Genomic DNA, 13805 nt, shown 5'->3' with positions numbered 1-13805 from the left:
GGCGTGACACAGATTGGAGGGCAAGTGACTGATCCCAAACATGAGATTAAACAAAAAAACATGTTGTGTTGAATTGGACGTTGTGAAATATTGAATATTTCTCAGTCACATCATTTCGAGGAGACAGAAAGAGGCACATTCATAATTGTGTATGTCCTGCATGAAGAGATTTGTGTTCATGTTATCTTGCATGTATAGTTTGACTGTAATCGCACTGCTGAATGCAGTGACAGCGATGGTTGGCGATATTATAACATATAAATGTCTCTCTCCCTGCCAAAGTCACTCACTCGCTCATTTTAACATATTTCCTCCTGCCATCGTGTTGGCATAAATAAACCATCATATGCAACTTAAAACAGTGGGCTGAGTCATTGCTGCTGCTTGCTCTTAAAACAATAATAAAGATGTCGTTAATGAAGCCTCTGTAGTGTGGGATCATGGGAGTTGTTGTCTTAGTGACTAATGCAGATATAATGTTTATGGAGGCAGTTTTAATCTAAAAAAAAAAAAATCACTTTACATTTAGTCACATTTATTCTGATAATAATCACATAGTAAATTCATGCTCAAAAAATAGATACAAGCAATGTTAGTCAATGCTAAAAAGCGATGCTAACATTAGGCTGACAAATGCAGTGATTCAGTGACGGAGAGGCCCAGAACTGTCATCACAATCACAAGTCCGAACAGTTTTGTTTTGTTGCAGAATAAATGTTTGATTGTAGCAGCTAGAGAGTGTATATGGAATATAATGCTACTAACAGGTTACCAAAATCATAAATTCAAATTCAGTGTGCAACAAACTTAAGTGTGGTGTCAATCTTTTCATTCCAAAAAGCAAAATGAGTTCACACCACACTAGTTTTCATCATTTATTTCATCTTTCTTTTCTAAGAGGGACATGGAAATCCACCCAATTAACCAAAATTTCTATTCTCAGACACGGTACGTGCAACAGCCTCCAGTAACTTGTTTTTATTTATAAGCAAACCGTGTAGCCACTTTCACTCCCCTGAAACTCAATTTTTAAGAAAACATAAATAAATAATATAACTTGGCCCACAGGAGCCCCTGAGAGCCTTCTCAGTTCTTCACAGCCTTCTTCAGTCCTACACAGAAACTCATCTGTGATCTACCATCCAATCTCCTCGGGTGGAGTTGGAAATAGCAATGTGAGTGTAGAAACCAGTCAATATCCACCACAGCTTGCAGCGTGTTACCAAATCCCCAGGATTTAGATTCAGCCTTATAATCAATATCCATAAGATTAACACCTTTTTAACGCTGCGCCCTGTACATGAACAAAAGCAGGCAGCCAAACCACGTCCGCGGTGCACTGATGAAGAAATGCTTCCCACAAATAATCAAAAAACCTAGTTGGGAAGACATTTTACTGAAGTGTCTTGGATCCAGCCGTATACACCCTCCCATCTCAGGACTCAGGTATGTGAGAGTTCAGTGGACACTGAAAGAGATTGTGTTGAAAACTCTGTTCAAGACAAGTCAAAAGATTCCGTTGAGATCAGAGTTTCTTGTATAACAATTGCGCTGATTGAAGTTAGCATCACCCTTGTTCCCGAGACCCAAATCTAATGAAAACCCACATATATGCGGGTACGAGGGAGTTTTAAGCTAATTAAAACACAAAGATTGATTTAATATCAGGTGAAGGTGAGGTGTTTGTTCCCCAAGAGGAAATTGATGGTTATAAAATTAGGCTGTGAAGACCCAGTGGAAGCTTGATTAAAAATTGGCAATATGAGCTTGACTTCCAGCCAATTCTTACACCCAGTACCTTTAAAAAGATTGGGGTCATTTTTATGCTTTTATAATTGAGTAGACAGACAACAGCAAAGGTCCTCGTCCATATGGGCACCAGCAGGGCATCAATACACCCTGCGCTCATATACAATATCAGTATTCATGTCTCATTTGACTTCATTCAAAAGTCGTTCTTTACGCTAAAAGAGGTCATGACTTGCTAATTGACTTAGCCACCAAATGCAACACTTGAATTGATATGTGCAAGCAAAACGTGATCATCAAAATTGGTTTGAATATACGTTAAGTTTGTTATTCCAGCGACACCTTTTACATCAATGGAGAGAGAGAATTTTGGTTTAGAAGTGTGAAAGTCTTTGCTCTTTCCCCAGATTTGATCCGATATATAAATATTAGCGTTTCCATAATTCCTCTGAGACTTGCCCTTCGCCTGTTGGCTGAGCTGTTCAGCTCGACGCTATGAAAACAGCAGTAGCAAAGAAGAAAAATGTAAGATGTCTTTGACTCCTCCTTCGAGCCAAACCAGCACTTAAGGCAATCTAGTTCTCTTCTCTGCCAACAAAGGCCACACCGGAGGGAACATATGAGACAATATATGAATGTTTGCCCGAGAAAAGTTTACCTCTAACAATAATGCCATTGTTTTGAGCTTATTTTTCTCTTGCAGAATTTTGATTTTGGTGTGAGTGACAAACCTGGAGTGTGGTACACCACGGATGGAGCTGGAAAATGATTCCATCATTCACACTTGCAGGAAACAATAGAGATAATACGGAGGAAATGAGAAGGCTTCTGTCTCTCAATACACTTCTTTTCTCTTATATTCATTAGAATTCGTCATGTGGTGACGGTGGTCCAGGTTTAAACCAAATGGTGACTTAGACTGATGTTTTACTTTTAATTCAATTGATGGCGGTTGGCAACACCAGTGGTATTATAAGTAATGGATACTTGGATCGTACTTGCCAGAAGGGTAGTGGCCATTTATCAGAGGGTTTCTTTTCTTCTAAATTATATGTTTTCCGTATGACTGATTCTGTTGATTGAAGGTCTTTGTATTTACATGTATTATTAGTCTCTGGGTCTCTACTCATGTTAAACAGCTGTAAGCACACACAATCAATGAAGCTATACGCTGAATGTGGACTTCCAGGTCCCACTTCTTGATGTGTCACAGCTTTTAGCCATCCGTGGCTTTTGATTCTGTAAGCTTCTTTCCTCAGCTTGTCGCTGAGGTGGGCACACATTGCATGCAGCAGTTTGTGGTAATCTGTGGGGCTCTGCGCTGACAGCCTATTGAGCAGTGAGGGCTCACAGTAAGCCTATTTCATGTAGGAATGTGGTTAGTTACGATAGGGTCTTCTGCAGTCAGCGCCATCATACAATATACTGCTCTGAGACTCTGTGGGATTTAACAGATGTTGGTAGCTTCACAGTAAACCAGCGACGAATGCAGTAATGGAGAACAGAGGAGGCTTCAGAGGAAAGTCAACAGGAATCAACAGACGAGTGTCCTCACGGCCCCTCTCTGTCATTGAGGGGTCACTAAAACCTGGACGGTTATGAGATAACTGCACCTGTCTGTCCTCCCCTACGCCTCCTCGTCTCCGCCAGACAGCTCAGACAAAAGCCGCAAAAACTCTCCTGTCTCTGGGAAGCAAACCAAATAAAGGAACAACAGAGCAAAATGCACTGAAGGGAAATCAAACTGTTGCCTCTGGAGGGAAAACAAACAAGATCTTAGAGGTTATCGACGCTTAGGTGATGTTTTTAGGTGTTCGACATATCAGCGTCAGCTCTACGATCCAACTGAAAACTCACAGAAGCACTGCACTAGTTGGCTGTGTGTTACTGAGCATACAGTGAATGATACCTGAGAGTATTTGTGAATGAACCATCGTCACAGTCATTCGTGAGTAGACACACTTATTGCGACACTAAAAACATACTGCAATGGCTTGTAAATATCTGCAATAACCTCTCATGGCTCATGTGGTCCTTTCAGATGCATGACCCCCCCCCCCCCCCCCCCCCCGCAACAAAACCCTCCACTGTTGCTATGGGCTCAAAAAGATGGAGATGGGTGCTACGATGGTCACTTACATAGGTGGACTGCACTCTCCGCCAGTGTCCCAGCCCACAGCAATACATCAAGACATCCAGTTGAGGGAAGAGGAGGGGACAGGCTGATAGAAGCCTCCGGGGTGGGTCGTTTCAGGCCAGGAGCATGCACAGGATTCTCATGGCACAGGTGATCCACCTGATCACCAGCTTTTCAACGAGAAAAAGGAATCAGATCAGTCCACAGGTTTCTGCAGGAGAGGGTTACCTGCAGTGACTGCACCCTCAGATGAGTCCAGGTGTTCCTCAAGTCCTGCAGCAGAATCCAATCTGCCCAAAATCCAAACACTGTCCCAGAGAACAGCCAGATGTGTTGACGAGTGAGAGCCTGAGGTTTGTAGCTCTTCTTGTGTTTAAGGTGCTCACCTCATCCCAAAAGGAGGGGGGGGTTCATCTGCCATCCTGTGTTTATTTACCTCCTACCACTCCTCTCTCTCTCTCTCTCTCTCTGTGTGTCCAGACTCAGCCTGTCTCCAGCCTCCTCCAGCTTAAGCTCCCCGTATTGTCTTGCTACACATTCTGAATGTCATTTTCTTCCCTGTGTGTGTCTTAGAATGATCCGGCCAGAGCTCTCACATCAGTCCACATCCGTCTCGCCTGTCTTTTAATGTATCCCTCCTTTTGAAAGCCCACCCAGTGAGTCCAGATTCGTAGATTTGGGGTTCTGTGCTTTTCTTCTTCCTCCTCCTCCTCTCCTCCTCCTCCTCAAAAAAGAAAAAAATACAGCTCTATAGCTCCTCCTCCAGCATCTCTCCCCCCTCACTTCACCACGCTACTTCCCTCTCTGAAGGGTCCTCTATCGTCAGGGGCGTTACTGCTTACCTGAGTCACTCTTTGCACCCCTGTTGTGACTGTGTGAGCATGTGTGTGTGTGTGTGTGTGTGAGAGAGAGAGAGAGAGAGAGAGAGAGGAAAGAGAGAGAGAGAGAGAGAGAGAATGTGTGTGTGTGGAGGCTGCAGCTGAAGCTCTCCCTCTCTCTGTTGCCATGCTGAAGCAGGTAACATTCAGCTAGCGCAGGAGACACACAGGCTGAATTCAAATGCGCCTCCAGCCTCTCTGATTTACAAAGCCTCCTCCCTTTCTAAAAGCACCCCCCCTTCTCTCCTCACCCCCGTGTCATCTCTCCATCTGGTCCTTTCCTTTTTTTCCCCCTGGTTATCTCATTCTCAAGATCTCTGTCCATAATGTCTGCTCCCTGTCTCTCCTCTGTTGCGTCCTCCGCTGTTGTTTTTTTTTTTTTTTTTACGTTACCTTGAGAATCTGGGGATCATTCTGAGAAACATTCTCCCTCTTGTGAAGATATTTCTTTCCATAACCGGAGTCCAGAAACTTTAGTTTCTCTGTGGTGAGAAAAAAAAAGCCACTGGAATCAGGATGTTTCGAGTCATTTCCAAAACAAATCTAAATAGTTTTTTTTTTTTTTTAAGTTTTGAGAGGCACAAATTAGCATTGACCATCCTTTTTAAATCAAATGTCAGTATTTCAGGTGAAATATTTAGTTCAGTTTTGTTTTTATCCCACAGGAGAATATTTGATTTACAGGAGAGGACGCAACACAACATGGAGGACACTGAATGTTCGTCACAGCAGTTACAACAAACAACCAAAAACAAATATGAGCCCATCCACTTTTTACTTTTCATTCAAACCACTGGAATGTTCTGCATTATAAAGTGCTGCTGAGTCAAGGATTTACCAAATTGAGATTTTAAGTGATAAATCACTCAGAAAGTGAATTTTCCCTTTTAATGACTCACTTTTAGGTATTTTGAACTGTTTTGTTTTCCTCATGCGTGAGTACCTGGTATTCAGATGACTAAAAAAGCCAACCACAATTTCTCTTTTTTAGCTTGAAGATAATTGAGACAGAGTTTAGGAAAGTTTTGCTGTTGTTAGTAGTTGGTCTCCATTAAATAAAAATATGCGGCTGGCGCTTTCTGACTCCTGGAGTCAGCGAGAAGTCATGCAGGGCAGACAAAAAAAATCGGTCTTTATGTGCTCAGTACGCTCTAATGATGAGTAATTAAAAGGTGAATTAGACTTTTGGATTTTCAAGATTAACAGTGTTACTTTTAAAGCGAGGCCAAATGGAGTGGACACTATAAATACAGCCCATTGGACAAATTGACAGGTTGACCTTATAAGGAAAGTCAGAGGATTAGAGAAATCAGTAGGATTCATCCCCCGGGGGCCGTAAATGTATGCACCAATAAGCTGAATAATACATTGCAAGGATGTTCAGCTTTGTTGGCCCTATAACTGTAACAGCCCGTGAAAGAAGGTTGAATTAAAGGTTGAATTTGTGCTTATTAAAAAAAATAAAATGATAACCGACTGACTGACAGTTGCATACAAGTTTATTAATAATGGTTTGTTTGTTTCCTGAGCGCAAGCATAAGAACAACCAACGATGGTATGGTGCTGATCGGTCTATCTTGAACTTAGCAAATATACTTTGATCCAACATAAAAAAAGATAAAGTAAATAAAATATCCTATTCATAAATTCCGAAATACAAGCTTTTAACTCAGATATTTGTGTCTTCAGACAATTTAAGACGGATGAAAATATTATTATTATTATTTTTTTTTACTAATATTGACAGGAAAGGCTTTTTTAAACAATAGTTACTGTCCTGTTACACGGGAAGAGTTTGGTTTAACTACTCAGAGAAAAATAGACTTTAAAGACCCAATTGCAGAGAAAATAAAGTTAAAGTTAAAGTTAAAGGGAAGGCTGGCTGCTTTAGGTTCTCTCTTTATTTTATTGATTTTTCCCGTGTGTGTGTGTGTGTGTTCCTGCTGGGTCCTCAGGTTGGCCCTGGACTTGTGCGTGGGGAGTTAATACTCTGAAGACAAGCATGCAGAGAGAATGTTGGTTGTTCCCACATCTGTAGGGGACGGACGGGTCAAATATGGACGATAAGTTTAGCTGTATTCTTAACAAAGTCAATAAGACACGTTCTTCCATCTGCATGCTTGATTTGACAATAAAACCAAAGGGAAGCCTCTCCCTCCGAACTCTCGCAGTAGTTTCCTGCTGATCTTATAAGGGCAGAGAGGAAACGGGCTCTTGCTTTCTCCTTTGATCATCTGAAGCGGTCAGTTTGTGTCACAGGAATAAAAAGAGCTCCCAGCCTGCCAATAACTAGGAAAATGGCCACAGTAGCTCAAGCTGCACTAATTCTTTGCTGCAGATTATGGTTTGAATCATTAAGGAGTAGGATGATCATGGCTGCGGGGAAATTAAGGGATGTTAATTTTAGTTTTCATACCAGTAAATGAAAGCAGGCCAGCTCTGGTCCCTCATTATGAATTACAGCTGCATATCTACACTCTTATTCTAGAGTCTTTCACTGTGGATATAATAAGTAATGCCTTTTACAACTCTTCCTCCTCAGTGGTGAAATACACTTTAAGATTATATAAATGTGGTATTTTTACTTGAGTTATCAGCAGCTATACAAATTACGTTTGCTGTTATTTCTAAAAATTTCTACGTTTTCTTGTGGGAGAAACAGTTTTCAATTCCAAGAATTCAATTCCAGCATCTCGATTCTTAAGGCATTTCTCTCTCTCTCTCTCTCTCTCTCTCTCTCTAACACGCGCGCACACACACACACACACACACACACACACACACACACACACACACACACACACACACACGTGCACGCACCTATTTATTGCTTTGCATAAGCATGACATCACACAAATCCCCACGCTGCCTATGCCAATAACAAAAAAACATGACTGTGGTTTGCTATGTAAAAACAAAGCCAGGATGAGTCAGATCAGTTAATTTTGTTCAGATATGCTGACAAAGAAAACTGCAAGCATGGTAAATGGAGCAGAAGTCACTGGGAATAACTGGTGAAGTCCCAATGTAGCTTCTCTCTGCTGTGGAATTCCATTTGGACTCAGCAACATGCATTTACTGCGCTGGACCAACAAATTAAAGTAAAAACTCAAAGTCTTGCTGGTAATCCATTGAAAGTTAATCTGAGCGCTGACTTCAGGCTCCTCTATCTGACGGTTCTCCTCCAGGAGGATTGGGTGTCCCTCCTGAGACGTCCTGAGTCCCTGCAGGTTTTGAGTAATATAGAAATGACAGTCGTCTTCACGTTCTGACTGCTCAGCCTGAGATGTGGGAGGTTTTATCAATCTGACAGCTCATAGTGAACCTACAGGTTATATTTCTCTCATTAGTTACGCATCTGTGTATGTTCCTGCATGTTTCTTGACAGGAACCATCTGTTCATTCCCAAGCGGCAGTTTTTCTGAGGCAAAGGAACCAGCGGCGACGGTTTTGTCACGTTGACTCCAAACCGGCACATACTTGCTGGAAACAGTATTTTCCACCCAGCTGTTAACAAAACATTTCTTAAATCTTTCTGTCATTCCTGCAAACAGTTGCTGAATAAACATCCGGTTACTCCCCTTCAAGCTGTTTGAGGTGCAAAACCTGTCGAGGGAAATATCTGAGAATATTTTAGATGAGCAAACATACACAACCAGTTAGTTGCTTACTGGTTGTGTATGTTACTATGTAATTCACGACTTAAGCAAAAAACATTGACCAGTAAAACTTGAATCATTTTGCAATCAGGAGATTTACACCAGAGATAAACCAAATTGTATTTATTTTATAGTGTTTTACTTGTTCGAAATGGCTTTGAAGCTTTTCTCTTGTCGGATAAAAAAAATAAAGTCATTAGGAATAAACCAAATCTGATATCAATAAATACTATGTGGATTCAAATATATCAAACATGAATGAAAACAGCTGGCTCCCTCTATACTCCAGCTCTTGCTTACAAATCCGTATTTACATTTTGATTTAGATGAGTGGACTTTTATGCTGGGCAAAGCGGTGGTGCAGTGGTTAGTGGTTCCAGGTTCGAGTCCCGGCTCCATCACAGGATCTCTCTGTGTGAGTCTCCATGTTCTCCCTGTTCCTGTGTGGGTTCTCTCTGGTACTCCGGCTTCCTCCCACAGTCCAAAGACATCAAGAGGGGACGAGGCTGATTGAGACTCTAAATTGACCGTAGGTGTGACTGTGAGTGTGAATGGTTGTCTGTCTCTGTGTGTTGGCCCTGTGATGGACTGGTGACCTGTCCAGGGTCTGGCCCGAAGGCTGCTGGGATAGGCTCCAGCCCCCCTGCGACCCTCAACAGGATAAACAGTAGAAAATGGATGGATGGACCTTTATGTTTCCTCTGCATAAATATACAAATCAACAACGTGACACTCAGAACATGCTCTGCCTGCTGAAGATCTTCAGCCTGGTCAGGAATGTGAAGTAGATAAAGGTCAAGCTCACAAGACCATTTTTCAGTGGGTACAACACAGGTGTTACATAACCAAACACAATAATCAGAGCTACCCGGATGATAAAGAAAGGAAGGTCCTGCAGGAGAACTCCAGCTGAGCACAGCATGGGGTTATGAGGCGTGATGACCATGCGGAGGGTGGACAGGAAGGTGAGGATGTAGATGGGGAACACCCAGGCTGAGTAGAAAACCGAAGGCTCTCCCGCCACTCTCAGCATCTCCACCGTGTCCAACCAGAACAGAAAACCTTCCACAAACACTTCTGACCTTCCGTCCCTCCTCCACAGGAAGCCCAGAGTGCTGGAGTAGGATCTGGGGCGGGAGGATGAGGGGTAGAGGTAGGAGGGGCTTGCTGCTCGGGAGGTGAAAGCTGAACGGTTGGGTGAGCTGGTGAGGTCCTGCCATCTGCCTGAGGCGCTGCCGTTCCTGACCTCAGTTTGGCTTTGGGTCGGACCTTTCTGGCCTTCATCAGGGTGAAGCTGGCTGGATACGGTGATCACTGGTTCCAGGTGGGTGAAGACGAGACCTGGAATATTAAAGTCTTGGTCCAGGCTGTCATCTACAAATGACATACAAAATCCATTTAGCATTTCAGTTACAATGAGACCATTCAGATAATGAGGTGATGATAAGAAAGGCAAAGCAATTTAGATTCATTCATGACAGACAATGAAACTTTGACCCTGGCATGAAATATAAACACCTATATGTGCTATATTGTCGTGGAGCCGGTCCAATAAAGTAGGTGCTGACAAGGAAGCAGCTCTAACACTTGCCCTAATGCTTCATTCTAGTGACCATTAACACTCTGTGCTCGGTGGTCTTTTACTTTTTATTCGATAACAGTGTTACGGCACATAAAATGACAGTTTATATTCTGAAGTCGAGTCACCATCTTTGTTATTTTTTCTCAGACAAGGTCAACAATGAGTCTCAAAACTGTTGCAAATGGCTTTCAAATGGCATGAAAAGTTGAAACTAACATCTATTTTCCTCATCAAACAATCTCACAATTATGTCCTCAATTAATGGATCGTCAGGCGAGATTAGAGGATCTAGGGTCTGAGATGGAAGGCCTACCCACGGAGGAAGTTTGGAATAAAAACCCCAACACCCTCCCCCCTGCTAATACTTTCATTCCTGGATGCCTTTGAAGAATTATTATTGTAATTTGATCCCACAGACAGTCACCCCAGCCTAATATTGCTGATCACTTCAGAGTACACCCAATACACGACAACAATTTATCCTCCTTGTTTATCAGGTTCTGACTCTGGGAAGCAGGAAAAACACTAAGATTACCACACAAAAAAAGACTGAACTAAATCCCACAGGTTGAAGCATTTGTACACAATGCCCTTTTTGTTACTAATAGTCTTTCTCTTGTCTGTCTCCCCCTCTCACGCCTTAAAAATCCTCTGATGCAAAAAGGTTCAGTCCTTACTTTGTCCAAGCAGCCTGCAGGGCTGCAGTCTCTCTACGATATCCACACAGATGAGGGAGAAAAGCACCAAGGAGACGGGCAACTCGTCAAAATGGTCGCGTCTGTGTCCTGTGTCCACCTGCACCTACAGTACCACCAACAACAGCAAATATTCACGGGTTGAAAGTAGAAAGAGTTGATCTGACAATTAGAAATCACCAGGGATGAAAAGGAGAAACAAAAAATGAAACTGGTCTTTGTAGCATGAGGCTCAACTGGTAAAGAGTTCCAGCATTCCATATTTAATGGAGCTATTTGATTTTATTACCCCATCATGTGGCTGAATACCTTGAACTCAAGATTAAGAAAGCTTCTGTGTATTAGTGTATCTGACCACTCTTTTTGGTCTTGTATTCTAGCATTTTTTCAAATAAAACAGTATAAGAGCACAATGAAACATGGAATGTTCTGTAGGAGTGAGTGGAGGATGTTTATCAAAGTTTGAGTTAATGGCCAACCTGTTATATTCCCTGTGGGTTACTGAATACCTCAGACAGGGTACATCCTCGTGACGGGGGACACATTCCATGTTCCTCTAATTGTTATGGTGCTAAAGTACTATGACTCCTTGATGAGAAAATATTTTAAAAGGACATAACTTTTTGGAATTACACTCATTCGCTATCGTTGCCAGAGCCGGATACGAGGACAGAAATCCTTCTCTCCTCTGGGTGTGAAATAGGGAGCCGAGACTCACAGAGACCAGCTAATTAGCTTAGCCCAATTAATGGTGGTGGGTGGGAATGACTAGCATACCTTAAGTAAACAAATGAACTTTGCTTTTCTTTACATTACTGAAACGGGTTGGTCATATCATTCGTTAATATGAAATAACAATGTAAAATTATGAGACAGATAAATAGCCAGAACTACATTACTCCCAACAGAGCAAAACATTTGTCTGCTACAAGAAGAGTGAGTGCTACTACCTCAGCTTCTTCAACTGTAATTACTACTAATCATGGCTGACTTTGTAGGAGAGGATGAGGATGACAACCTCTGGACAAGGCAAGATCGTGAACCTTACCCATTTGATGACTTTGGTAAGCTAACACTTCCCACCCACTACCATTCAGTATGCTAAGCTAACTAGCGATCAGACAGTCTCAGGCTACCGAATGCCAGCTCACAGGAGAGAAATGCCTCTCTCATTGTCCGTCTCTGAGTGGATAGCAAAACAGCAAAAAGTTAGCACGTTTATTGAAAGAAATAAACATCATGACACAACCTTTTTTTTTTTTTTAACCCTCAGTGGTGCAATGTGCCGTGTCAACCGTCACTCGGTGAATAATTACAGTGCTCTAATCACATCTGTTACACGAGGGAGACATAAAACGAGCACAAATGGACTGTTTATAACAAATATGCCCGTTCAAGGACCCTGTCGGAACAAGACTGAACGTCAACAGCTGCCTCTCTGTGACAAGTGTGATCAGTCTTAATGACGTTACCTTGGAGCTGGCGATTAAAATAGCAAAGCAAGGTAATGTACACAGGACGAGATACACCAGCGCTGTGGGTCTCCTGAAAGACAAAATAGGCATTTAAGATCACATCTGACGAATGATCATTTGCAATAATTGTGCTCAAGTGTAATATTTACTACTTGAGGCAAATATTGTAATTGCTACTTAGCTGGATCTTTTATTTAAAAGCGACCGTCTGACATTGTAGGTTAAGAATTTCATATACAGTACAGTTTATGATACCTTGTTAATGATCAAACTGCCTGATACAGAATAGCGATTATTTTAAATTGGCTCCATATCAAATACATGTCAATAAAACAAGACTTTTTGCATCCCTTCTTGATACTTGAATTTCTATTCTTACGGATTATACCTTTAAGTATGATTGAATTTTTTCTATGTAATCGAAAATTGCAATTTCTCCTCAAATAACTTCATTTGTGCTAGATTTAATTGTGTTTGTTTGAGTCAAAAAGCCTTATTATCATCACTGTGATGATAATAGCTTACCAAAGTTTGGTCTCTGCGATGTTTCGCCTCTTCAGGATATGATATTTGATAGGAATCCACACCAGCAGGGTCGCAGAGGTCACGTAGGCGATAGAGACCGCCACCACTAGCCAGTAGACGGTAAGATCCCGGCCTTTCACATCATGAATTAAACTTGCAAATCTCTCCATGATCACAAATATTGTCACGCTCAGTGCTGCAAACTGCAGCAGCTCATAGAGGATGAGCTTGACCGTCTTCCCCGAGGGCATGATCTCCAACACCAGTTGCTGCTCTGAACTTGAAAATCATCTCCCACAAAAAAAGGAGCCGTGGAGCCGTTGGACTCTGCACACTGACACTGCTTACACTGCACTGGAGGCTGCATTTTATTGCTGAGGTAATGAGGTGGTCATACTTGCTTTTATGGGCTCACAAAAAAGAAGAGCACTCCCATCCCATAATTTCAAGGACAAAAATACACCGAGAATCAGTGGTGCACTTGCTGAAACTAAATATTAAGACTATAAATAAGATTAATAAAAACAAGCCAAATGACACTGAAAAGTTAGTTTAAAAGGCATTTTGTTCGTGGTAAAAATCATACCATGATAATATAGGCTGTGTTTATTAAAATCTAAAGCAAATGTGAATGTGTTCCGTAAGTGTCTTTCTTTAAAAAGTTTAACAACCTTGTTTTTGGCCTCATTGCATCTGGTACTCAATGATCTCCCTCTAGTGGCCAGACAGGAAATAATTAAAGACATCCGAAACACAAAACAGTATTAAGAAATATAAAAATGCGACCATATGCATCTGACATTTTTTTTGCAGAATAAAATGAACATTCAGACATTAAAATGTCACTTACGCCTTCACTTATTCAAATTCCAAATTATATGAAAATGGAAATACTTTACATTTTACAAGTTTAACACCTGAACCCGGTCTCTTTCACAATAAAATTCCTTCCCCGTGCTTGTGCAATGGAGCCTTCAAATTTCCACATATTCCGATCGTTTTGCAGAAGACTGGACCAGAATTACCTTCAGAAATATTTGAAATGTTTCAAATCGCACTGCTCCCTACCTCCCCAGCTTAAAAATAATTACCATTAATAAAATGA

At 41.6% G+C, this 13805-nt stretch overlaps 1 protein-coding gene across 1 annotated transcript; it reads right to left on the bottom strand.

Annotated features, from left to right (window-relative positions):
* Positions 1-9156: 9156 nt before the first annotated feature.
* tmem236 (transmembrane protein 236) lies at positions 9157-13067 on the bottom strand. Its single transcript, XM_086205031.1, has 4 exons — positions 12701-13067; positions 12173-12245; positions 10683-10806; positions 9157-9797 (listed from the first exon to the last, which is right to left on the bottom strand). Exons 1-4 carry the CDS (start codon positions 12949-12951, stop codon positions 9157-9159), a joined length of 1089 nt encoding a protein of 362 aa, XP_086061157.1. The 5' UTR covers positions 12952-13067.
* Positions 13068-13805: the final 738 nt, after the last annotated feature.

Source organism: Aulostomus chinensis, chromosome 5, assembly GCF_037954235.1.
Source record: "Aulostomus chinensis isolate RoL2024-O1b breed Wild chromosome 5, RoL_Achi_v1.0, whole genome shotgun sequence".
In the NCBI taxonomy this organism is placed as follows: domain Eukaryota; kingdom Metazoa; phylum Chordata; class Actinopteri; order Syngnathiformes; family Aulostomidae; genus Aulostomus; species Aulostomus chinensis.
This window is presented reverse-complemented; position numbering and strand designations above follow the sequence as displayed.

Excerpts from the sequence above, each read along its gene's own strand:
- tmem236 (XM_086205031.1), bottom strand. The coding sequence starts at position 12,951 with ATGCCCTCGGGGAAGACGGTCAAGCTCATCCTCTATGAGCTGCTGCAG. Across the intron at positions 12,246-12,700 it reads ATCGCAGAGACCAAACTTTG|GAGACCCACAGCGCTGGTGT; the intron begins GTAAGCTATTAT and ends TTTGTCTTTCAG. Across the intron at positions 10,807-12,172 it reads TTTTAATCGCCAGCTCCAAG|GTGCAGGTGGACACAGGACA; the intron begins GTAACGTCATTA and ends GTGGTACTGTAG.